The following is a 26,202-nucleotide window of genomic DNA, read 5'->3' on the forward strand; positions in this document are numbered from 1 at the left end:
ATTTCTTTACTTCATCTTTACTAAAGCTACTGAAAACTCAGTATACGATTCTGGTCAGTTCAGAGCACAAGCAGCTTTCTGTATTCAGGATTAGTGCTCAGTTTCTGCTTTTGGCTCTTTGTAAATCTACCTGCTTTTCTTCAGTGTTAATATTGAATTCACCCAGATTAAATCTAGACAGAATGGGTACACCATGTTTTTTTCTGCTAGCTGATCACTGAATCTGACTTATCAGCTCTGTGACTTGATAGCTGGAAGCTTGATACAAGATCTTGGAAGCCTGTCTACACAAGAACACCATTTTAACCAGCAGCACAATGTCTGTGAGTCCTCTACCATCAGCCTATTCTTCCCTTGAGGAAGGAGGAAAGAAATGGAAGTGCTGATCAAAACCAGCCTCTGTTTTTTACGCAGCACTGATGTAATGAAACACCCATCCTGGAAGTGCAGAGGCTTCAGGAGGCATTCAAGGAAGCTCTGCTAAGGAGAAACAATGTGCAGTGGGATTTCAAATGGTCCCCTCAAAGGACAGCTCAAATTGTTTTTTTTCTTCTTGAATCCAGTAAATCAAAATTATAAGCAAACAACATCCCCAACTAGGCACAACATAAACTGAAAGATGACAAATGGGAGAAGTTTCTGTTTATTTATTCCTCTTTAAAATGACTTAAAAGAAAATTTAAAACACTATTTAAAAAAGAGGGGATTCAGAGTATTGAGAAGCTGAAAATCAAACCACAAAGGAGGCATTACAAGGTTAGCAGAACATAGAAGGCATAGTTAGTATAAAACAGATTTACAGTCTCAGTGAACAGCAAATTTGTACCGCCCATATAAGTGGAACAGGACATAATGCTGCCCCTACTCTCTGGAACACAGAACTGTTTTATAATTTTGTTTTATTGTAGTATCGTGTAGGAAAACACAACAATTTTTAAAAAGCAACATTTTCAATTGAAAGAGAAAAACATTAAAAAACATTATATTGCTCTATAGGCACTGATAAATGTCTTTCTGTGGTAAAAGAGTGTGCCAAGCAGAATTCAAAATTGTGTAATCCTCTTAAAATCATACAGCCCTGGTGAGATTACAAATAAAACTTAGTTATGCTACTTCTCTGGCACTGCCTGACAGCAGCTGTGCCCACTCTGAACTGTCTGCATGTCTTCATGGACAGGGCTAGGCAGAAGCAACAGCCAGTGGTATTGGAAAATGAAGGTATCTCCCAGCAAGTCAGAGCACTGGCAGCTCAGATCCATGGAGGGCATTTGTTACTCTGACAAAAAGTGATTGACTGCATGTGCTTGCCAAGGCTTTCATTCTGCCTGTTTCAAGTTACACCTGACCTTGAGGTGCTGAGTCCCAGTAGGGAGCGAACGGGAGCAAGGAAAGGTTGCTGCCTACAGGCCTGCTTGGAAAGAGCCACTCTGGTGGCCAGGGGCTGCTGGCAGAGAAAGGGTCAGCTACAAGCCTGGTCAGAGCTTGCCATCAGCAGACAACTGCTTCCCTCTCCTTTTCCCTTGCTGAGCACAGGCAGCTGTATGTTACATACACTCTTCTCTGCAGAGCGCTTTGCTCAGACTATAGAGCCCTTATGTCCCCTGAGAGCAGGGATGAGGACTTCACTGGGATCTGCAACAAAAATCATCTTAAAGCCGTCAGTAGAAAGAGCTGCTATGGCCTTGGTGAAGGTTAAAGCAGTGCCTGTGCAGGGCACCCTGAAGCAGCTTTTTACCTTGCAAGCATCCTGACTTCTGAGACTTATCCTCCCCTATGTGTTTAGGCACATGCAGCTCTGCTGCTCCCCGGCTCTGGCAAGCAGGATGCCCAAGATTAGCAGTGCTGAGCCGCAGTGACCCTGACTGCGCACAGGGGAGGGAAGATGCGCTCCAGTCTTCTGTTCTACTAAAGAGTCTCTGCCTTATAAAGTAACCTTTTAAAAAATGCCATGGCAGGGACCAGTTAATCAAACATGTCCTCAAACATGCGTTGCCCCATGGCTATGTAAACCTCTTTTTCCTCCGGTGTCATCTGGGCCACCAGCTCGGGGCGCTGGCTCACTTGGCTGTAAGAATGTGGACGCCCAGCCACTGTAACAGTAGGGTCTTCTGCCACCACCTCGAATTCTTCATCCTCCTCCTCCTCCTCCAGCCCATACGTTGTGGTGGTCGTGGCGGCAGGGCGGGGAGGGGACTCCTCCTCCGACTCACTCGTCTCGCTCTCGGAGTCACTCGCGTTGCCGCCGGAGAGAGGAGCGGCACCGCTGACGGTGACGGTGGAAGCGGAAGGTGTCTTCTTCTCGTGGATGAGCAGGGCACGCATCACCTCCTCATTGTCATCCAGGGCTGCCCGGCTCTCCTCACGCTCCTGGAACGCGTCCAGATCCCGGCCCCCTGCAAAGGGACACGAGGGAATGAGCGTTTCCTCACAGACATCTGTGTGATGGGCCTGAAAGTTTTCTTAACCTTTATTAATTACCACCACTGAGCTCAGTCAGCCAAGTCACACCCTTTCTCTATGCCAACTCCTCCTCTCCCTTGAAAGAGAGACAGTTAGGTCTCAATGGCAGAACAAGTTCAAGAACAACATTTCCTAGGAGCTGGGAAATCTAGAGTCACTGTGGCTCCCAGCTGGAAGCCTTGACCAGGAGCACATTGCAATTGGAGGCAGCAAGTGCACCATGGGCAGGAACCTGGAAGATACTTCCCCAGGGATGTGTCCAACTCAGGCATTACAATGGAGCAGAAAGCAAAGCAGTCCTTAAAAAACAGACCCCAAGCCCAGGCCCTCTATGCTGCTGAGCTCCCTGCCTGTAAGGATTAACAAAGAAATGGATCCAGGTAGACAAAGAGTATGTGGGAAACCATGTGTTATAAAACAACATATAGAGCAGCCATGCTTGGTTAGCTCAGAGGGCCACCTGTACCAGGCAGGAATGGGAAAAGCTCCTTACAGGAAGATGGTGGTGGCATGGAGCAGATGCAGCTGACAGCCTGCAGCCCAGTTGTGCAGCACAGCACTAACCAGTGCCTGCTCTCCAAGCTGAAACACAGCCCAGACAGTCCCTGTGGCTCCCTACATGCACCTCTTATTTAAGGGGACAGCAGTGTCCCAGCTAACACACCCAGGTGCTTCTACTCCTCTTTCAGTAAACTTGGCTGTACAACAGCTGGGAGGGTTCAATCTGGCTCTGGTAGGCAGGATTCAATGCAATTCATGGATTCAAAAGGTAATATTCTGCTCAAAAAGTAGCATTCCACAGAAAACCTCTCCTATTCCTATATTTGGTGAGAGGGCTGTGAGTCCACCTAGCACCAAAAGAACTACAGGCAGTATGGAAAAAACATAAATAGTAAAAAAACAAAAAAAACCAAAAAACCAAACCAAAACAAAAACCAGAACAAAAAGTTAAATATAGAGGAAAAAAAGGCCTAAAAAGTAGGACAGGCTCCCGGTGGCAAACTTTCTGTCTTACACCAAAAGATGCTGCCTATGAACAACTGCTGGAGTTGAGGTGTTGGCATTCTGTCTTCATACAGGGAGCCACTTGCCCACTCCTCCAAGACACAGACCCTCATGGTTTCATCAACACATCCAGGCAGGAGGCTCCCAAGTCTTTCCCCTCCCCAGTCAGAAATGCGCTGGTTACATTTTTCAAACTGAGATGAAAAATAATGTGAAGGAAGTAAGTTCTGCATTTAGCAGTAAAAGCCAGGGCAGTTTGTGGTCACTCCTCTCCTGTGGTAAAATAAAGGACAAAAGAACCATACCTAATTTCACCAGAATTCTGTTTTCATTGTAAATAAAGTTGTAGTAATGGGTGATGGCTACAACCACTAATATTAGAGCACTGCCAAATTCCTGAAAGAAAGGAAGAATAAAGGCATCCTGTTGGCAGTGGTGTGCTCAGCTCACTGCTTGTGACTGTGGAGCATAAGGGGCTGAAGGAGAGCATCTCTGAAGTAATATCATAGCTCATCACAGAGAGCTGTGAAATGACAACAGCCAGAGATAGCTCCACAAAAGCTGACTTTGTGGCTCAGAGGGACTGTCTCTTGCTTGCAAGAACTGTTTCTGCCAGATCCAAGCAGTGAATCTTTTCTGTCAACAGTCCCAAGTTTCTGTCCTTCCTGTTTGTGTTGCAGCAGCAATTTCAGGCTATTTTCACAAACTCCCTCTGATTTCCAGTAGCTGAGGAGGTTAAGCAGCAATGCCACCATCCTGTAAGGAGATCCTCCACCTCCATATCCCTCAGTGACTTCTTGAGAAACATTTATGCTATGTACATCAAAAGTTGTCTGAGGAAGTTGATTTAAAACTACAGGTGAAATGAGTGTCTAGCAGAAAAATGGGGTGAGAAACTCACCATGGCTGGTGAGTAACAACAACAACATCTGCTACAGACTGCAGAAGCAGGTTGTTCAATCATCTCACTTTGCTTAATCTATCTGAAAAATGTTTTGGGATCCATAATACACTTGAAAGGCATTACATGTGAACAAGTTCTTTAGCTATCTTCTGACTGCTATATCACATCTATTTTCTTCACTTCTACTACACCTAAATACTCCACTCCTCTCCTGAACATGGCACGAGTTCCAGGGTTATATAGTCACACACAACTCCCTTTTGCAGTCTGTTCTTCCTAGGGCATCAACAATTTCAGTCAATAATCCTAAAATGACTCTAAAGATTGTATCTATTGACTCACTCTTGTAAAAATCATGAAAGGTCTCCATTTCCAATTTTGGCATGGAAGCTTGAACAGCACACATACCAAAGCAAAATATTTCTACTAATAGTTGTAAGATCTCGACCGTGGTCTGTGGACAACCTGACCCCAAGATGAATGAAAATAAAAGCAGAGATAATGAGAAACACCAGAAGAGAATAAAGACTCACCTGTCATGGTGACAGACCTTCCTACTGTACTTCCAGAAGCTCTATTTCTGAGTATTCTTCATATATAAGAAGTTCTAAGAAACAACTGGCAAGATGGCTGGAAGCATATAAACACTGCTAGTAGATTTAATAGACTTCAGAGTCACTGAACATTAATAAATGTTATTTTTCAGCAGTGACCTATTAGGGAGACAGCTTTCTAGATGAAACTGAAAGACCTTCATCTAGAAGCAATAAGCTCTCAAGGTGGAAGCCATAATAGTTAATTAACATTTTAGAAGCCCCCACAAAATTTCACGGACAGCTCAGCTTTACTGACCTAGATTTCAATCCTTGATCTAAGGAATTTTTACATCTGCCTACACAGGTGCTTTGCACAGCAGAGGGGAGCAGACACTCCAGTGCTGGGAGCAGCAGCTGTACACAACACACAGCAGAAGATGTTTTTGACGGCACTGTAAAGGCCTTGTATAAGCAGAGCAGTACTTCTGCTCTGTGATTTTCTTACCATCTTTGATTTCATCAGGGTCATAAGCCCCCTGCACCGTGCTCTCACGCAGCCAAATGGGTCTCTCTCTGGCTGGCTTTCCTTCGCCTACAGACCGGTTCAGATCCTCCTGGTCCTCCATGCTGATGACGACATTCTGGGTATACAAGTCCTCATATGATGGTCCTTTTGTAGTCCATGCTTCCCGATGGTGTCCACCTGCAAGGCCAGCTGCTGCCCCTGAACCAGCACCAGCTGCACGCTCCTTGCTACATGAAAGTTAAAGAGAGAAAAACAGAGCTCTCAGAACAAACCCCTCCTTAGACAAAAACACTTCAATTATGATTAGTTATCTCCCATGATCTGCACTGAGAACTTTCATTCTCAGTTCTAACGCGTGCTGCCAGGAATTTGTGCCAGCTTGCTGGTTTGGGAAACTTGTGGACCTCTAGTGGGAAACACCACATAGGGCCATGGCAACATCCACCACAGACACTGAAGAGGCAGCACTAGAGATAAAAATGCACTTATGTTAAAAGAAGTATAAAATCCCAGAATTTCCTGAAACAAAAGCCACAGCAGCAAAACACAGTCAAACAGTAGTCTGGTATTTGGAAAATCCTCTTTTTGGCCTTCACACAGCAATCAAATGCTGCATTAAAGAAAGCACTGAAGTTTAACCAAGATAGATAGTAGGCTCAGGGACTCAGCATGCTCAGAGCTGTGAACTGTTATTAATCACAGGACTCCTGAAGGAGTTAACTCACCATGAAAAACACAATTCACACCTTTGCTTGAACTGTGAGTGACCATGCACATGAGAAGTCACCTCTCCAGTGTTACACAGGAGATCTGTACTATCCAAAGACACAGCCTTGTGAGGACTGGGGAGTCCAGGCAGAGAAGAAAGAAGAAAGAGCACCTTCAAACCACAGGACCAGGGCTGGACAAAAGGCTTTGTGTGCTGATGGAGTGCAGGAGGAGACAGAAGAACTGTCTTCACTGTGGAAAAGCTGGAGAAATAAAGATGCTGACCCATGTGAAGGGTATGGCAGTCAAAGCCTAGCCCTCCTTTGCTCCCAGCACATTTCCCTGCAGGGCCCCTTCTAGCTGAGGAGACTGATGGAGAAAAACACTCCTGCTTGGATCTGTTCAAAAGAGGCTATCAGGTAAAATATTGTCTGCACACTGATGATGGCAATGAGCCTAAAATACACCCTGGCCTGTGCTGCTATTTATGCATAGAGCGGGGAAATCCAAATATGACTGTTCTTCTACTCCAGAATGAGATTTCATCTTTTCAGAGAAACAAATCTGCTGCAGACCGCACCTGTCCTCAGCCATACATTTTCAGTCATGTGACTGCTGGGGGTAACTACAGCTTTCCATGAAGAACAGCCCTGCCTTGACTTGTCCTCTTGTCCAGAGTAAATCCATCAGGGATACCCCACAAGGCCAGCTGAGCTGACAGTTATCATCAGCGAGCTTGGTTCAGTTGCTGCTGTCTACCCAACAACCTTTTCTCCAACTGAGAAGCTTAAAATAAAGTTGCACTTGGAGAAGACCCAACTAATATGTGGGTTTTTTTTAGTTCAGCAAGGACATTACCACTGTTTGATGAGCTAATTCTGCTGGATTTTTAGGGGTAAACACTGAGGGGAAATTATACAGGCAGGTAAAACACTGCTTTTCCCCAGATAAAAAATATTGGTGTGTTCAGCCAGTGTTGATTGAGTACTACTCACATCCTCTCAGGAGGGGACTGGATGGGATCTGTTAACAAAATACTTCCCAACATCCGTGTTAGCGTGTCCTTAGCAATCCTGCAGCCAGCTCTGCTAGGGGAGCTTCGCAGTAGCCTTGAATTTTGGGGCAGAAGGCTCATGCACATGTATTGCTTATGTAACCTAAGGAACCACACAGAGACCTTCTTCCCAGCATGTTATTTCAAGTGTTGGTACCTTTCAGCTCTCCAAGACAGGCGTGTGTTCTGTGAAAAGCACCACTCTGCTTCCCACACAATAGAAATCTCTAACTAGCGTTTCCCTGACGATTTTATGTAATCCACTTTCCTCACAGGATGCACAATGCAGCTCTCCCCCAAGCTCTCCCTCCCCATGACTACAGCGTGACACTAAACCCTCACTAGTGCCAGGAACTACCTAATAATACTTTTGCACAGAAGCCCCTCTAAGTGTGCCTGAAGCTGACTTTTTTCCTGCACAGAACCATTTAGCACCAAAACACTTATTCCATGACTTCAGGAACATTTCAAAAACGAAAGTAACACTTCTAAGAGACACCTACAGTACACTAATTATTTCACGTGATCTACTGCAATGTCCCACACTGAGCTGGAGCCATCTAGACACTTTCTGTCTAATTTTGGACCCCAGTAAGCTTTGCAAATGTGCCTCAAATTCATGTCTTTTTATCTTCAGTGACACTGTTGGTAGGTGTGAACACCACCCAAGACTGCCAGATCAGAGGAACACTTCTTTCTGCAAGAAGAGAACTTAGTGTTCAGCAAAGTACAGGACCAGGCACCAACAAAAGGCCAGGTGTGGGAGCTGCCTTACAGGCAGCACAGAGCAGATCAAGGGGTATCTTAAATCTCTTTCTCTCTTAGACCCACAAACTACTTTTTCCCCACCTTGCTCCAGACTTCACGTGGCCGTCCTGCAGGCAGGAACTGTGGCAGATCAGTGGCCCAGATGTGGCTACATTTAGTCTGTGTTATTCACCCTGATGGAAATCCCTTAATGAATGGTTTAGCTGTCTTTAAAAGCAACATAAATAGTCCTTGACATAGCTGAGGTGGCCCACAGAAATCACACTGTGCAGTGGGCAAACAACTTGAAATTTTCATCTCAATCCTGCCCAGACTATTAAGAAAGGTCTTGGATAATGGGGATAACTCTCTCTTTTTGCCACATTTAAGATAAAACAAAACACATTTTCACTGTGCTGCTCTTAAGAGCTTCAACTTCACAAAAGACAACCCATGGTTCTTGACAGCATGACCACAGAAAATTAATTTTGTGAAGATTTTTTTTAATTGAAATCATGCTATTTTGATGCAAGGAAATAGAAGAGTTATTACAATGCATAATTTTTCAAAAAAACACAGAGAAGAACCTGAAAAAGCAGGCTTATTTTGAAACCTGTGGGGCTAATTCATGCTCTCCCACAATTAAGAAAATTAACAGCCTTTAGGAAAACATAAACAAAGATCTACCCAGTTTCCCAGGGCAGGTGAATCGCAGTTATGCAATGCCAGTGGGGCCACTTAGAGCTGTAACTCTCCTGAAAACACCTGAAGTTGCCCAAGTTACTTCAAAGAGAAGATGCAGGCATTTTGTGACCTTTTTGGTTTGTTTCAGAATCACCAAATAGCAGTTTTGTCAATGATTTCAGACAATCAAGACTCCATAAAAACAGAGAGAATAAATAACCCAGGGTTTGGCACTTTAAAAAAAACCTCACAGCAGTGCTATCATGGAATTAACTGCTTTGAATTAATAAGAGTTAATAAATAATTAAATTACTGTATGTGCTGAAGCAAGTTGTGTTCAAGTAAGCATTTAAAAAGCTGCCTATTTATTTTGTCATTCCTTGCACAGAGTAATTAATCATTTACAATGTTTTTTAAGTATTTAAGAGTTGAGTAAGTGGGCGCTGCTGTTTAATCATGGGACTGCACCAGGCCTCTGCTGTGGTAATTTCCTGTACACAAAAAGGGAAGACTGAAAAATTACTCTCTTTTTGGTAGGGTTATCCCAGTTCTACTACTTAAACTACTGAAAAGGGATTTTAAAGCAAAGTCTAGTGATTCAGCTTGGGTATAAAGGCTTCAAAGAATCCCCCATATCACTAAAGACACGTTGAGTGACCTTGGAAAAATCTTTCCTGCTCTTTATATTGCTTCTGTTTTTCTATCAGAACGATGAGGAAAAATAGCTACCTTCTTGGCTAGAAAAAGACTATGAATAGGCAAAGAATTTTTATTATATTAATTAGAAGCTGTCTAGCATGAATATATGAGGAACATTCTTTCTCAAGGTTAGCCTGAGAGAAAAAAAAAAAAAAAGAGGATCCTGCTTGCTCTCCTATTAACTAAAGCCAAGCACCCCAAGGCACTGTGGGAATGCTTCCCCTCATGGTACAGTTCTTTTCCCCCATGTGCATAATTAATTTTTTTTTAAATACAGAGAAGTGCATCACATTTCACCACAGCTGACAAAACTGACAGCTCCCCACATCTTTTTGCATTATTTAAACATCATCTGTTTTTGTAAAGCTAGGAATGTTCTGAAAGAAAGTGTCATTTCCCATGGGTAAGAACATTTTAAGGAGTTTTTGATTCCAATATGGTCTTCTCCTGAAAAGAAGAGGTGTGTATCAAGTTGGACAAAATCAGAAGGAAAAAACCTGCTTATTGCAAGTAACATCTTCAAACTAGAATGTTGTAATATGAGGATTTGAAATACAAGGTGTGGATTGCAAACAGCTTCATTTCAAAAGGTGGGTAGAAGCAAAAGGAACAGATGAAAGGTAAGTATTTGAGAGACAGAAGACAGCATAGGTGGCACCTTCAGCGCTTTGTCAAGCAGCTGCAGTTTGCATTTTTTAAATATTGGGCCAAGAGCTTGGTGTGCATACCAACTGCCGCATGGCAAGCAGCAGGCAATTCAAGCATCCCACCTCATAGAAAAATACATGCAGAGGGCTGACCAGAAGAACAATCATTTGCCTTGTCTAGTAAGAAATAGTTACAGCCCTCTGTCTCCCTATAAGCCACACATCCCTGGGGCAATCTGTCAGTGGTGTGCATCGTTGGTGCTGTACAAGTACGTCCTGCACAAGGTTTGGGAAAGGCCCACAGAACAGAAGAACACTCTACAAGGAAGCAGTACAGCGAGGAAAGACCAGGCGCACTCCCACCTCTGCTTCAGGGCAGGAATCTCTGTGGGTTCTGGCTCCAGGATTTCATAGGCTAAGTTAACGTCTTCCGTCTCACGAAGCAGCGCGTAGATGGGCTCAATCTGCTCGTTAAATCTTGCAACGAGTGTCCTTGCGTCCTTTTTGGGCATTGCCGACTCATCTTCTTCCACTTCGGTCTCACAGAACGTACAGCGGAAAGTTCCTAAAACGAGAGAAGCTGTTCAGCGTTGGAAGGAAAGCAGCAGGCCTGGCTCCTCACGCAGCCTTCCCAACAGCAGTGCCTTGCTGGTCCCTTAGCTGGATGCTAAGGAGTTTTTCTGCCCTGAAAATCCCTTCCCACACACGGTGTACCTGGTTATTATTCAAGCAGACAACAAAGGAAGCATTTTGTACCATCCAGTGATACCCAGCTGGGTACAGTTTCTCGCTCTGAAAAGCCCAGATGGGCTGCAATACCTCTACTGAGACATCTCCTACTAATCTCCCTCCCTCCTTACAGCACATTTTAAATGTCAGCTATGACTGGGTTGTGATAAAAAAGTACACAGTATCCTCTAAGGAGTTCAAATATCCTCCGTTTCAGGTGCCTTCCCTGGCATCTCTGCGGCCACAGCAATAGGCTGATTTCACAATGCAACGGTGTAGTTTTACACTGCACCAGCCAGCCTGAAGGAACTGCTAATCTAACTATTGTCACTTTGCAGCTACTGCAAAGAAGAGATGGTTTCTCCTTCTGCTTCAGGGCCAAACCAGGAAGAAAAGTCATTACTGCAGAGCAGCCAATGCAAAAACCTATCCCACCCAGCTCCCATATTAGCTTCTTAAAATTACGAATGGTAAGATAAGAATCATGTGAATAGCAGTTAAAAATAAGTTTGTTTTGCAGACCTCGTCAGGATCTATAAAAACAGGTCAGACTGAAATGGCTACATGGCAAAGCAGCTACGAAAAACCCACTGAACTCATGCACAGCAGCTTTTGGGTTTCATCACTCCATCTGTGAGCAGGACCCTTGGGGCGGTATGTGCTCAGTGGGACCTTTCCATCTGGTCTGCTAGGAGGGAGCAGCACACTGCAATGACTTCATCTTGCAAGTGCTGGGCTGAGAACGTACCCCTGCCACCTCAGAACATAACATCCAGAGTGATGCTCACAGCCTTCTTGATTTCTCTTGTCCCTGGGTGATATTTTTTATTTATCCATTCTGTGACAGCCGTGCACATCTAGCCTCACCTCTCAATACTCCTATGAAGAAATGACAAGATCTTTTTACCAATAAGGAGCCTGAGGATAGGTCCTGCCACGGAAATGACAATCTTATGTATAAAAATCAGAATTAGAATCAGTATTGAAATCTGCTATGTCACCAGTGCTATGTACAACCAGAGTCAAAAGAACGGGGTTTGCCCAGGGCACTTGGGCATGATGTAATGAGACAGGCTGGCAAGCTGGGGCTTCTGGTATCTTGGTTTGCTGCTTACACAGATTGCTAGTGTTGTCACTTCATTTTTCAGCACACCTCCTTCCCTGCCTGTAACACAGGGATAAAAACAGACCTAACTCTTCACTGCTGGTTGTGAGGGCTAGACAATGCTCGCACTCGTCTCAGCAAACACAAAAAGCACTGTTGATGACAGAAGGGAGATCTGTTGCCTCTCACCAGTCTGCAGAGATGCAGTTTTGTACCCTGGCACCATCTGAAGTAGCTTTTGCTCATTGTTACTCAGAAATTAACGCATGTTGTGTATGTGGCCTGTAATATGGACACATTTCCTGCAATAAGTCCTCTCTTTAGAACGTTTGTCTGACTGGCATACAAAAGCCAACAACAGCACTATGCAAAGTAAAAGGTAAGTGGATAGAGTGTTCTTTTCTCTTATCCAAGCATGAAACACTTTGCTTATTTTTTTCCAGGCTGTAAAAACTGTCCCTACTGATTCAAAACTGTTCATTATGTAAGCTGTCAGCCCAGCAAAAACTGAACCCAACATTTGGTCTCCTTATCCCACATCTGAGGCTATCAGTGTGACATAAAGTTGAATCAATTTAAAATAACTAGCACATCTCAGTTCCTATAATGGACTACGGGAACAAACACAGGTTAATGGAGAACACTCCCCTTTTTTTACACGCCCCCCAAAAGTCCTGTTACGTGTTCCTGAGACAGCTCAGACTTTTCACACTTCCATCTGTGAACCCCATGAGTATCAGCAAAAGATTAAGATCATAGGGAGAATGGTTCCAATTCAGTGTACCAAAAAATCAGAAAATAAATACAGCTCTAATGAAACAGAACTCCTAAAGCTATCATGGATCTGCTGCAACTTCCACCCCTCAGGGTTCTTAATAAGCAAAAAAAGTTAATAGATGAATTATGTAAAGAATTTGGGAATGAGTGAAACGACAAGCTTCCTCCATTAATATGCTGATTTTTTTCAAGGTGATGCAGCATTTCACAAGAGGCATATGTGATTAGAGAACTGGGAAGCTGCTTTGCCATGGCAGATGGCATTTACAAGTTGCAAACCTCTTTCGTTAGTTTTTAAGGGGTCAGAAAATGTCACCAAAGCTTTTATGACATGGCACATCACATCAACAGTGACACATGTTCCTTTCAGATATGAATTGCATGTGACAAACATGAAGTGGAAGCCATCCAAAGGCTGAGAATGGCAATGTTTCCACTCCAACGATGTATTTTTTCCTTCAGCCCTTACACAACAGAGTTTTTCAATTCCAAAATGCTGCATAAACCAGGACCAACAGATATCCTGGAGCAAACAGACATGAGGCTTTTCTGCATCTTGGAAATGCTAACAAAGAGCACATACATCCCCTTCTTTGAACACATGCTCGAGCCCTCAGCAGACCTCTCTGGCTGCATGTTAAAAACCAGCCATCTGAAAGAGATCTCATATGCTCCCAGACTCTGTGGGGCAGATACACTGGTAATCTGGCTCCCCAAGGCTTACTAAGATTAAAGCAGCTCAAGCTCTGAAGTATGGGGCCAGAATATTTAGAGATAATTCCTCATGACTTGATTTCACTTGAGAGAAGGAAAAGGTCAGCCACCCACACTCACTGAAGGCAGGATGTCCAAGTGTGCATGCTGCATCTGCTACAGTTAACACATTTAACTGGCTGTAGATTCCAGAGTCTGAGCCCAGACCCTCCTTACACTCTTGTCAAAGCATTCTAGCCTCACCTCCAAGCCCAACAAGGGGTCTTCCACTCTGTCCTCTGGGATGCTGCCCAAAACTCTCACTACTCTCTTAAGAAACTATTTGATTTTCAACCTCAACTTATTCCCATTCACCTCAAACCTAATGACTGTTTTGCCAAGAACTGTACTTCATCTCATCTTGTTTCCATCTTGCTGTTAATCCTACAGGTGTATTTACAAACTGCTGTCTTACTAATCCCTCAGTCTTCATTTTGCAAGGCCGTATATTCTTCTTTACCTTTTAAAACTGGCCACCCATTCCTCTGACCTTGCTAACAGCCTCAATGGCCCTTTCTTCAGTTTGCTCTCATCTTTCTGCTGTGCAGATGGAAGTATAGACAAGTGTCCAGATGAGTTCTCCCAAAACCTCAAAGGCATTAGTGCTTCTCTGATGGAAACCTTTTAAGATCACATTGTAAGAGACCATGAAAGTGCCATCTCAATTATCACAAGACCCAGCAATGCTCCCAGATCTTTCTTTTCCTTTGTATCTTTTCCTTCTCCTTTGTAGTTTTCAGTTGATGAACTCCATGTTTACAGCATTAGATGGTAGGTGCATGACACTACTTCATAGTATAATCTTTCAGCTCCTTTATATTCCTCCAGCCTTCACCGTCATCCAATTCTTTATTCTTGACTGCATCACAAAACATTAAGCTAATTTATTTTCAAAATCTCCCACAACCTTCTTTTAGAAGTAGCATTATTACCATTACATGGTGAGTGAGCTGAGGCACAGATGGCACAATTTCAGAAGTATCTGCTGATTTGAGCAGATTTGGGATGCTTTTCTGAAACATCTTTTTCAGAACAGAACGTGCAGTATTCTTACCACTCTTCTTTCAGGCACTAGGATTGGGCATCTCCAATGAGTTAGGTACAATGGCTAATCACAGCCTCTGAGAAGCTTAAAATGACTCAACATCGCACAAACTCGGTTGGCCTGGAGGATCAGATCATGTTCCTGTGGCTTCTACAGCCACTTTCTTCAATTAATTCCCTGACTCTTACACTGCATTTTTCCTTTTTCTGCAGCAAGCCAGACAAAAAGTGCATTCTATAAAGTGTAACTCCTCTCTCTTGTTGAGCAAAGCACGTTTCAGCAGAGAAACAGAGAAAAAGTTACAGGATACACAGGCAGCTTTAGTTCAGCACTCCTTTAACCCCAAGTGCTTGGCCTGATATTAAAATGAGAGTATAAAGACCCCCAAGGAAAGAATGGGAGTTCTCTAGGTTCCTACCACCAGGAAGGCAGACAAATGCCTCCCACCATGGGATGCTGTGCCAGCAGCCATATGGTTCCTCTGCAGACCTGGAGCCCTCAGTTCCGCACAGGCCTCTGCCACTTGACTCGCCAAAGGCAAGACGACAACCTGCTAGTGCTGCAGGGGAGCAGGATGCTGTGCCAGCCTGCTTCCTGTAACAAAGAGAGGATGAGAAGGAAACACCCTGGACACTGCTCTAGCTTCTTGAAAGAGAGGTGCTCTGTGGGAATCTGCTATTCTACCTGGTAGTCTCATGCCTAAAGTTTCCTATCTAGCTCTTCCCATCTGCTTCCCATCTCAGTTCTAGGCTTTTCCTTCTCTGATGGGCCTATTGTCCTTGTTAGCAAATCTTGGTCTATCTGTCCTGCTTTTCTGCCTGTGCTTCACTCACTTCTCAGACTTCTCTGTCCATTCTTCTTTTCCTGGACTTCTTTTTTCAGTTTCAGCCTCTCCTCATTCCTCTGCCCCACACTATTAGATCAACTAATTCTGCCTCTTGATTTGAGCCCCGGTCATCAAACTAATTTCCTGTTTCAAGCCAGAGAGATGGAAGATCTTTTCACAGCACAACCTATCATTCAGAATAATATTACACAGGCAAAAAAATATACATTTTTCTGGTCTCCCCTTCAATTTTCTCATCAGCCCATTCTTCAATACAGCCAAACTGTTTTTAATTAAATTTTCCCAAGTAATTCAAACATAGTCAGATGCATAGAATGGGAATAACTTGGCATACAGTAAGTATTGGACAAAGTTTTGAATAGAACAAATGTGTGAATTATCAAAGAACAATTCCTATGCCTGCCCTCCACCAATGAGCCAATCTCATGTAATGAAAATACTTAGCAACTGAAGTAATAAGTAGTGCTGTCAATACAAATTATAATTAAGTTCCTTTCCATTTATCATTGATTTTTAAGATTTAGAGGACTGTTTAGAGCAGCACCTAAAGACATATCTTTGCTGAATCATTAAAGGCACAAATACTAAGCCAAGTGGCTACAACAGATCTGGATCATCAGCAGCTATAACACACTCTGCATTAGGCTATAAGGGTACTCAACCTACTAGAAGTGGCAAGCTGAGGGGTTAAATTAAAGCAAGGAGAGTTTTAATGACCTTAATGGACTGATCTGGTAAGAGACCTGATTATTAAAACAGCTGATTGTTAACTGGATTAATCATAATGCAGATTAGACTGTGGCAAGGTTGTCCTTTAGTGATTCCCAAACTTAAACAGACTTCTCAGGCCTCATCAAAATATTCTCACCTTCTCAACAAGAAAGCAGTCAAGTGTGTCTGAGTGGGAAATGCACTCCTGCCACACAGAAAGATGAGTCTGCTGTTAATTTCATTCAAAGGTAGCCTTCTCTGGCCCCATCCCTCTTTTCTAACTGTACTGGAAACCGACAGTCCATAGTAGATTTCTATTAACATGTGAGTTCCAAAAATGCAGCTGCTTTAGGAAAAAACAAGAGAATTCCACCAATAAAAGCTGTCTCCTGAACACCACAGCAATACACCATTCTCTCTTGCAAGTAATTCAGTGATTCTACACATGCAATAAAAGAGCCAGTTACAGAGCACAGTGTGTTACATAAAATGTAATGCCACATCTCATCTTTCTGAGACAGGTTTCATGGTCCACTGGATCTTAAGCTCCTGGGGCCACTCCACAGCCCAGGGCTGATTTCAGTACTCTCCCTTGAAACGTGACACAGAAAGTTTAACTTCTTATATTAGTCCTGTTTGGGACAGCCCAGAACAGACCCTGCTGTCAGAACTCATGGCATGAAAATAAACACTGGACCATGTGTCACCATTTTGGGAAGATTCACTGACCCACTTCTATAATAAAACATCCAGTGTTGCCATTGAAATCCAAAATGCATCGCATTTTACATTCACACAATTTAATTTATATTATACATTTAATTTAATTTATAATTTCTAACTATAAAGAAGATATGGTATATTGCGACTGAGATGAGTAGCCTTGGTCAGAGATGGTGACAGGGCAAATCCAGAACTTGTGGGTGATACATGAAAGCAGATAACTGATAGGCCAGTGGTGCCCAGAGAAGGTCAGTGCAGTGGCTGGTTTGGAGCCAAGCACACAGTACCCCTTGAACAGCACTGCACCCAAATGGCCACACTTGCTGCGTGAGATCCAAGCAGATGCAGACTGCTAAATACAGATCCTGCCCCCAAAACTGACAGCTCTCCTAGTAACAGCTGCAGCTGTTCTCTATGTGAACTACAGCATCTTCTCTATCCCCCTGTGTTCCTTTTCTGAAGGCCTAATACCAGGTACGTACCATTATGGGCAGGAGGCAAAGCAACAACCAATACTATACACTGCTGGACATATCCTATTGTCAGATCCTAGACAGAAATTTGCTAAAACATCTTCTCTATCACAATTCTGCCTCAGATGAGTGAGGAAACATGTGGAGTACGCATTAGAAAATGTCAAGCACAGCACTGCAGCTAAAAATGGGGCCAGGAACAAATAATGTAACTAATACTATTATCTGAAGAAAGATTTTAAACTCTTCATTAATTTTTCCACAATATCTGAATTATTAAGAAAGTTGTGTAATCTGCTGTTTACAAACGGGATCAAGTCTCCACAATGACATAAAAAACCCCCATCCTTTTGACTTTATGTGCTCCAAATCTTGATGCAGTTTTTCTCAGGTCTGTGCATATTCTAGCATAAATCCTACTGGGTCAACAGCTATGAGATCGATCCTTCTCAGAATCAGATCATAAGGTTTTAAGATAGGTTTCTGTGAATTAGAGAATGAGCAATGACTGTGCACTGTCCAACAGCTTATCTTCACTGACCTGTTCAATATGACATGGAACTGTATAGTGGAGACAGGAGACTAAAATCCAGGTTCCTCTCTCCAGGGAGAACCTAGGGGTTCAACTCCCTAGCCTACAGGTTTGGGAAGGAGTCATACTCCTACCCTCCAAATCAGCCTTTGAAAATGGGTGATTGAAAAGGGCTTATTCTATGAATTTAATAAGTAGAAAACCCAGTGTTTCACCATGCAATTCAACATCATTTCATAATAACATGCATACCAAGATACAGCTCTGATTTTTGAGCACCTATTTTGAGCCTTAATAATGCTTCTTAAACATTTTAATATTAAACATGTTTAATATAGATTCAGAGTATTGAATTGCCCACCAGGTATTAAACAGAGAGTAAACATTTCATTTGGGATAAATGTCAATCAGTTTCCTTTCAAAGTTTCTATTCTTGTAATATAGATGTAGCAGCCACCTCATTTAAGGGCACTCATGCAGTAGCACTATTTCTGATTCAGATGAGGTAATTCTGCCAGAAACGTGTTCAGAAGGTTCCAAAACTGCAACTCACTAACATATGAAAAATCATCCATTTGTTTAAAAAATAAAAACAAGATGGTAACTTAAAACAACAACAAAAAAGACAAAGGCATACTCTTCAACCCACAGCAGGAATAGCAAAAGATGAAAGAAACATATTTTATAATTGCCATTAAACAGTGTATCACTATAATCAGAAGGAAATTTCACTTAGCCAATGCATATGTTCATGTATTATTTATTCTTCCTGAGAGCAGTGTGTAAATGTATAAAAATTGAGGGACTGGCAGTCCTGGAAACAGAAGGTCCCTCTGTTACATTATCCTAGGCATAATTTGGAAAAATGGTGGTGCTAGAATGTTATTACAGATGGCTAAGAATAGTGTCCAGCACTCACTGCAGACCCTCTCAGCACAAAATGAACCCTGCTGTTAACAATAGAAGGAGGAACTGCCAAGATAAGACACCCTTGGCAACACCTTCAAATACATAAGGCCAGTGTTTTTCTTCCTTGAAAATCTCGAGTGTTTGGGGATGGGGAAACGGAAGGTTTCCGAGGCTTCTCCTAGCTCGCCCTGGTAATGGCAAATCTTAAATACTTTCCCCATGCCTGCGATCCACTTGTTAAACTACACCAGCACTTCTGATTTTCTGAGAGAGATCTTTTCTTCCATGTTCACTGCCACTACCAAATCCCTTTAGTATCATACAACACATTTCCCAAGGAGAGAGATTAAGAACTGTGGCTACCTACTACGCTACTTACAGTCCAAAAGGGCTTCAAATTCCACTGCTCAGAAATGGGAACAACTTAAATCCTTTACTTTCAAATTCTCCTCAGAGAATTTAGAATCAGAGCTCATATGTAGCAAGAAAAATCTCCTGCATCAGCACCCAGGGCCACCAACAAAGACCAATACAGATTAATAAAATAAAAAAAAAGTAAAATGTCGTTTTCTCCTCATTATAATAAACTCCAGTTAAAAAGAAGGGCACCCAAGGGAACACACAGAGGATGCTGAGACTTTGCGTTTCATGCAAATCTGCTCGTGTACACACCAGAAATCTATTTAAGAACAAAGAGCAAGAACAAAATCCTTAAACCATGGTCCCAAGGCAGTATTTGAAAGGCTAACAGGGCCAATATCAGAAGCGTGCGCTTCCATACCAGTGCTTGGGATGACAGCAGCTGGAAATAGCGAGAGAGAAATTAAAGCAGAAGCTCCAAGCCAGCATGCTGTTTCCAGTCTTATTTTTCAACAGCATCACATAATGGAATGGGCCAACACCAAAAGGACAAGCTGCTCTTAAGTCCACTTTTCACTTTTTGTTTTCCAAGAGGTTTTGGAGGCCCTTCACAACAAACAAAGCAGGTTTTTCCAATGTTGGTTACATAAGAATAAAGACAGACTGTATGTCATCAGAACATACATCACACTACCCTCCTTCAAGGTCTGATTTATGGGCAATATTCACCAACTATTTACTGGTGGAAGAGCTCATGCTCCTATCTTGCAGCTTTTGAAGGTGCCCCAGCACTGCAAAAATACACATGAGTATGTGGTAAGAATGAATGCTGCTTTTCAGCTGACTTTCTGCTGGTAATGCGAAGGACGATGCAAGGCAGCTCTTTCTACTCAACTAACTTGGATTCTCAGCCATCCATAAGGTAACGGATCCCCTTAAGAAACTTCTGCACATACTCTTTGCCTGGAAGTGCCACCTTTTAACTGCTGCTTTACACAGTATTTTTATCAATCTATTGATCCATTCTGTATTTCTCACATTTTAGCAAATGAAGCATCACTTCTTACCTGCCATCAAGGAAACAGAAATATCCATGAATTCTTTTTTGTTCTTTCAGACTTTCTTCTGGATAGTCATGCCACCCACTGTTCTCTTTTCTCCTTAATGCTATGGCTTTTAGAAACTCCTTTGTGCAGAAGTTCTTTCTTCTTTACTCTCAAAGGAAATACCTTTCCCCTGTTCTTGTGAAAACTACATGCCACATGAAACCAATCCCAGTACTGTTCCATGAAGGGCCACCTCTCCTGGCTGGGGAAGGATTACAGCTGAGCCAGCTCCCACCTGCAGGACCCCCTGCACACAACCTGGGCCTCAGGCCAGAGCTAGCCAAAGAGAGTGAAGAGAAGTCCAAGGAAGTGTGATGGAAAAGCTTCCTCCAAAGACAGCACTTAGTGCTTAACCACCCTTCCTCCCTCTGTCCATGCAGAGCCATTAGAGTAATGGGAGCAGCCCTAACAGCTTGGGCAGTGCTTCCCAGAGGCTGCCAGGTAGGACCCCATTTCCTCATTAAATGTAAGGGAGAATAAATGGAAAGAGAGGCTCCTTGGGACTGAGATGAGCTCCAAACAGCAGGATGGTGCCAGAACTGCCATGGACAGAAATAAGCTGGCAGTTTCTAAGTGAAAGAATTGCACAGATGCCATGAGGGAACCTGGAGCACAAAGGGAAACTAACACGGACTAACACCACATTGAAAAAAGAAATTAGAAAGGAATAACAGGGCACCAGGTGAAACGTGCAGGAGAAATTGCTGAGGCTGCTCAAATGCTGGCCCGTTATACTGGGCAGGATGTCTTGTGAAGCCTGGACTGAGGTCTGGGTACCTCTCTCCCAGACTGCCTCAGGGAAAGAAATAATAGAGGAGGTGCATTTTTTACCTTCTCTATCCTTCTCTTTTGAATTGTGCAATGGAAACCACATGGGCCTACATAGGTGAGAGGGACTAAAACAGCCACAGGTACCACAGGCTTGTGTTAATAAACAGGATTTCTGCTAACAACACTTCAAAGACCAAATTCCCAGCACTCTCACTCCAACTACCTGCTTGGAAAGAAGGTGCTGTTTTCAATTACTGTTCTTCTTAGAGGAGAAGTATCTCTACAGCTAAGGGCAATTTTTGCCTTCTGTACTGCAGTCTCTCATCACGGGTTTCATGGTAAAACTGAGTAATGCTCACCCATGGAGCCAGGCGCCTCTGCACTGCAGGGTTTGTACAAAACCTCACCTTACCAGCATCCAAGCACTTAAAAAGATTTAAAGAGCAAACCACCCCATGTGCACATATCTTCCTTTAAACCATCCTCTAATTCCAGCAACATGCATACCATAAGCCACAGTTTGGAAGGGCAAGGGCAATGAAATAAACAGATTCCTGAGATTATTTCACTTAGGGAAAAAAAAAAAACAAAAAACAACTAAAGGACATTTCATGTGTTACAGATGCCAAATAGTAAGAGCTTGACCTTCCTGCAGCAGCACACAGGAGAACTGATCAGAAACAAAGCCAGTGAGACTAGTTTTCCAGTTCAGTCTGCCCTATGCACAACAAGAAACAACCCACTAAAAATTATTTAAATTCTCATTATTTTCTACATGAAGCAAGAGAAAATGACTTGTTAGTACCAGGAATATTTTAAAAGGGTTCCTTGATCTACAGATTACTGCTGTTGCAGATAACCCACCAGTGATCTGCCATCTCAATCATGGAACTATTAAAGACAGGGACTGAAGAAGCTCATAGTAATGTCAAACAAAGCAAAAGAAAGCCTCCCTGACATCTGCAAATTTTTAGTACAGAGGCACCACCTCTCTTTATGCCATTCTATCTTATTTCTAACACATCAGATAAGACCACCTGAAAAATAAAAGCAGTTGAATTCAGCCTTGCCTAAACACTCCTTGTTACATATAGACAGATGATGGTCTGCATTAAAACTGCATTACCTTCTCAATAGAAAGTATAAAAGAACAGATTAAAAATGTGAAAAAATAGCAAATTTCATCCAAATTTTTCTATTTTATACTGTGTATTTGTGGAGAATGTGCTATCTAAGATACAGACCTGACAGTCTTCAACAAAAAATACTTAGTACATCACCATTCAAAACAAAGCTAAATTTTCCAGAAATTACACCCCAGCAAAACATATCTTTGGACATAAGCTTGGGTGGATTCTGAAAGGAGATGCCATGACATAGCCTGGACAACAGAAGCTGAATACACAAAATAAGAAATTTGGTTTGAAACATGTTAGGAGCTTAACAAAACAGACTGACAGGTTATCTAAGTGGACTAAGTGATCAAAAATTACTGTTATTTTTCATTACAAAATAACCAGAAATGTACTTCCTCTTTTATTTATTAATTTGATCCATCACTGCTAATTCTTAAACCACTTTATTAACCTCCTTAGTGAAAAAGAAGGTAACATGGATAAACTACCCTTCAGATTGCTATAGCATCAGAACTGATACTGCCTTCAGCTCAGTGGGTTGAGTCAGCTTTTGCCTTGTCTGTTTTGTGAGTGTAGAGATTGAACATTTGTGAAGTGTTTCGAGCACAGCAAGTGTCAAGTCCTTTCCTCTGACACTGATCACAAATCCAAAACAGGTGAATTCATGGGTAACATTTCATACTAGCAATAGAGACAGTGCTTGTAAGGGTCCTAATAAACCTCTTAAATATTTTTATTTCAGATGATGTACAATTCTAGTCAAACAAATGCAAGAAGAAAGTGACCAAGTTTTCCCAGTTGCTTTTCAGAAGCAAAGCATACCTGCAGATATATAAAAGAGTGTGTACTAACACTCTTCAAAAAAAACAAACAAGCAAATCCTAAAAATAGTCCTGTTTTTCTTATTAGAGTCTTTTCTCCATCAGAAACTTTTTGCATCTTCAGAACGAATGCTTTTCCAACAATGTATTTTACAGAGCTCTTTCTCTGCTCTTCCTTCCCTTTTCCCAGGGGGAGCAGTGGCTTCACTGATCATGTGCCACAGCAGCTCCTGATTAATTCTGATAGACAACCAGCAGTTAGCTGGCACATCATCATCATCACCCTAGGATGAACAATAATCTGCCTCACCATCTGCTCTGAATTTTATTTTTAACCAGCCCCTGCTCCCTCCAGTGTGGAGAGTGTGGCAGGAAGGGCAGCCTTCCCCTGGAAGTGCTGTGCTGGGAGGTGTCAGGGGCCAAGGGGGGACCATCCAGTCACACACCCCTGAGCACCACAGTGGATGGCAAATAGCTGGATAAATGCAACATCCCAGGAAGGAAAAAGGGCTTCTGCACCAGAGGGGCTGGCAACTGCCTGTTCTCCTCCAGCACAGAGAGAACACCTGCTAGTTTTTCAGTTCCATAGGCAAGTCAGATAAGGTTAAATGAACAGGCCAGGGTGGTAGGAGAACTAGGGGAAAGTGATGGATGTGGACCAGTTACTGATGGGAATATACATACCTACTTTTTCTGAGGTCCACCCAAAATTTCAACATAAGAGCTTTTTTGATCACTTCACCTCTGAAAGATAAAACTGTGCAGCATTCACAGACAAGACACTGCCCCAAGTGAGCTGTGCTACTGTGCTAGTTACTGTATGACAACACTGGTGTTGCACAGACTAGATTCAATGATTTCTTTTGAGAAGGAGCATCAAGATTGTTACATCTCATGGGGATGGTAGCTGGGGGAATGGGAGAGAGACATAAGCACAGGTTTGACGTAGGCATAGGAGTGAGGAGGTTCATTTTGTAACTGCGTGCCCCTGCTTGCCACATTCAGAAGCACAGGCCAGAAGGTGGTGATTACAGGGGCACTATGGCTGTGTCACTGCTCACAAGTGTTGCTGTCACCAGCAACCTGCCCGTAGACAACTCTGTATGTGGGAACTGATATGTTGTAATAGAGAAAAGCAGGAAATCAGGTGGAACCATAAAGCTTTGTACAGCTGGTAAAACAAGCTGCATATCTCTGATACACCATCAGCAAGATCTGATGAGCATTCTCCCAGAGAAAACAAGGAACTGTTGAAAGCAGGCTCTGGGATATGAAGAACTGTCAAAATCTCAGAAGGACAAAGAAAGAGTATGAACATCGGATCTGAGAAAAAACAGAAACATAGATGGACCTTAGCATGTCTCCAGTCCAGCCTCTTACACAAATGAGGGCAATCAGATTTGATTGCTCATGACTTTATTGACTGATGCCTTGAAGCCTCCCAAGGGTGGAGACTGCACAATATCTCTGGGAAGTCTTGTTCCAAGTGGAAATGTCATATACCAGTTTAGACCCTCTTGTCCTCCAACCTGGCATCACTGAATATCCTGCCATTGTCTTCCTGGAGATCTCATAATTACAAATGCTGAAGAACAGATATTAGATGTGATGCAATCTGATGCTGGACTGTCCTGAAAAACATCCTCACCATGGAGAAAGGCTACAGGTGGATGCACAACTGAAAAATATTCTCAGTATTCTCAGTGAGTAGGCATCAATAATTTGATATCAGGTGGGAACAAAGTGAGGCTCTGATCACAGTCAGTATTCTCTAGTGTCAGATAACTACATTTTGTGAATTTAGCTCACAGTTTAAAAGGTAGGGCTTATCAATGTTTTAGGAGACAGGACTGCCATTCCAAACAGAAAAATGCTTGGAATAAGTATAAAGAAATTCAGTAGAGATTGGTAGAAAATATAGCACTTGGGTTAAGAGGTAAAAAAAAAAAGAGAGAGAGAGAAAGAAAAAAATAGAGAAAAAAGAAAAAAATTAAGGTGGGTGACCAGAAGGGGGTAATTGTTTTGGCAGCACACTGCCAATAACCTCAGGTTTATAACAGACGACAAAGCCAGGAACCAAACTTGTTGTGCTGCAAGGAAAGTAAGAGAAAATCTGGCTGCTATGTATATTAATAACTATGTTGTGCATGACTATGACTGTTACTCTCCACAGTATGTTATCCTGCTTTATTCTTCCCTATGAATATCTCCTCCTGATAAACCAGGTGCAGCTTCAGATTCCACACTTGAAGATAGGGACCAACTGTAAAAATTCCAAATGAACAAAATTACACAGCTTAACACGTTTCATTAGAGAAAAATTGGAAAGACAGACTTGTTTAAAGAAGGTGGTGGTAGAGAACAGCAACTTTTGGGTATTACAATAATGAAAACAGTGACAAACTGTTCTTTCGTTTCACACATACATAAAAAGATTACTCACAGCTTTAATTCGGGGTAAAAACCCCTTTAGGTTAGTGTATTATACAAAACTGAGGATAAGCCTGGAATATGCCAGCCATGGAGGTTAAATTTACCCTGCTTCAGAGAAGGATGATGATATGGCTATCTCTTCTAGCCCTGCTCTGTATCTGAAAATAACCTTCAGCATATTCTGAAATGCAGATACTTCTAGTGTATACTCATTCTCTATTTTGTATCTACTTTTCAAAGCAGAAACACACATAATGTTTTTAAAACCACAAACATAGAATTGACAACCAAGTATGAAAAACTGAAACACAGTTTCCCTCCCACCACTGAGGGCTGTTTAATAAATTGTTAAGAATTAATAAATTTAAGAATTTTAAGAATTTAACATATTTCCATGGAAAATTTGATTCTGCACCATCATTCTGGTTCACAAATGCTGTATCACTTGTTTCAGGCTTTCTCATTTACATTTTAATCAGGAGATTGCCAGTTTTAGACTATGTTTTTCCACTGTGCTTATGCTGGAAGCCAGTGAGCCAGGATCACAGTAACTGAAAGGCACCAGAAAGCACACCCCTCTGGAGGCCTGTATGATTATCCACTCTCCCTTGCCTTCTTCTTAGTTCAAATAACTGGTATTTTAACCAACACCCCATGGAGCCTGAATGCCTTTCTTGCTGGGACTGTAGCAAACACCTTACACATGGACTGCCAGACCATCTCCTAACCTGTTCAGGTGAAACTGAATTTTACTTTAACAGGTTATTTTATGTCTGACTTAGCACTGAACATTTCTTGGTGCTCTTGTTTTCCCGGTGTCCAACACGTGCAGGCTAAAAGAAGAAAAAATTGCATGTTGATTCCTATGACAAATTCTTGATCTTCACATTTCTTTTCTCCTGCTCCAAGTACACCCCTTACAAGGTATGCTGTGAGGCACACAGTCAACCTTTGGGAGACTGGATAGAGTGAACTTGCCAATTTCAAAGCTGGAAGGGAGC

The 26,202-nt window shown here is 42.5% G+C and overlaps 1 protein-coding gene across 2 annotated transcripts in view; it reads right to left on the reverse strand.

The window, feature by feature from the left end:
- Positions 1–627: 627 nt before the first annotated feature.
- The window catches only part of GTF2E1 (general transcription factor IIE subunit 1), a 48,714-nt gene continuing 23,139 nt past the window's right edge, over positions 628–26,202 (reverse strand). For both annotated transcript variants that reach the window (XM_015641629.1, XM_015641639.3), the window contains 3 exons: positions 10,334–10,535; positions 5,411–5,658; positions 628–2,393 (listed from right to left, as the gene is read on the reverse strand). In XM_015641629.1, coding sequence (XP_015497115.1) covers positions 1,963–2,393; positions 5,411–5,658; positions 10,334–10,535 — 881 coding nt within the window. In that variant the 3' untranslated portion in view covers positions 628–1,962. The remainder of the gene's footprint in view (positions 2,394–5,410; positions 5,659–10,333; positions 10,536–26,202) is intronic.

This window comes from Parus major, chromosome 1 (genome assembly GCF_001522545.3).
Source record: "Parus major isolate Abel chromosome 1, Parus_major1.1, whole genome shotgun sequence".
Taxonomy (NCBI): domain Eukaryota; kingdom Metazoa; phylum Chordata; class Aves; order Passeriformes; family Paridae; genus Parus; species Parus major.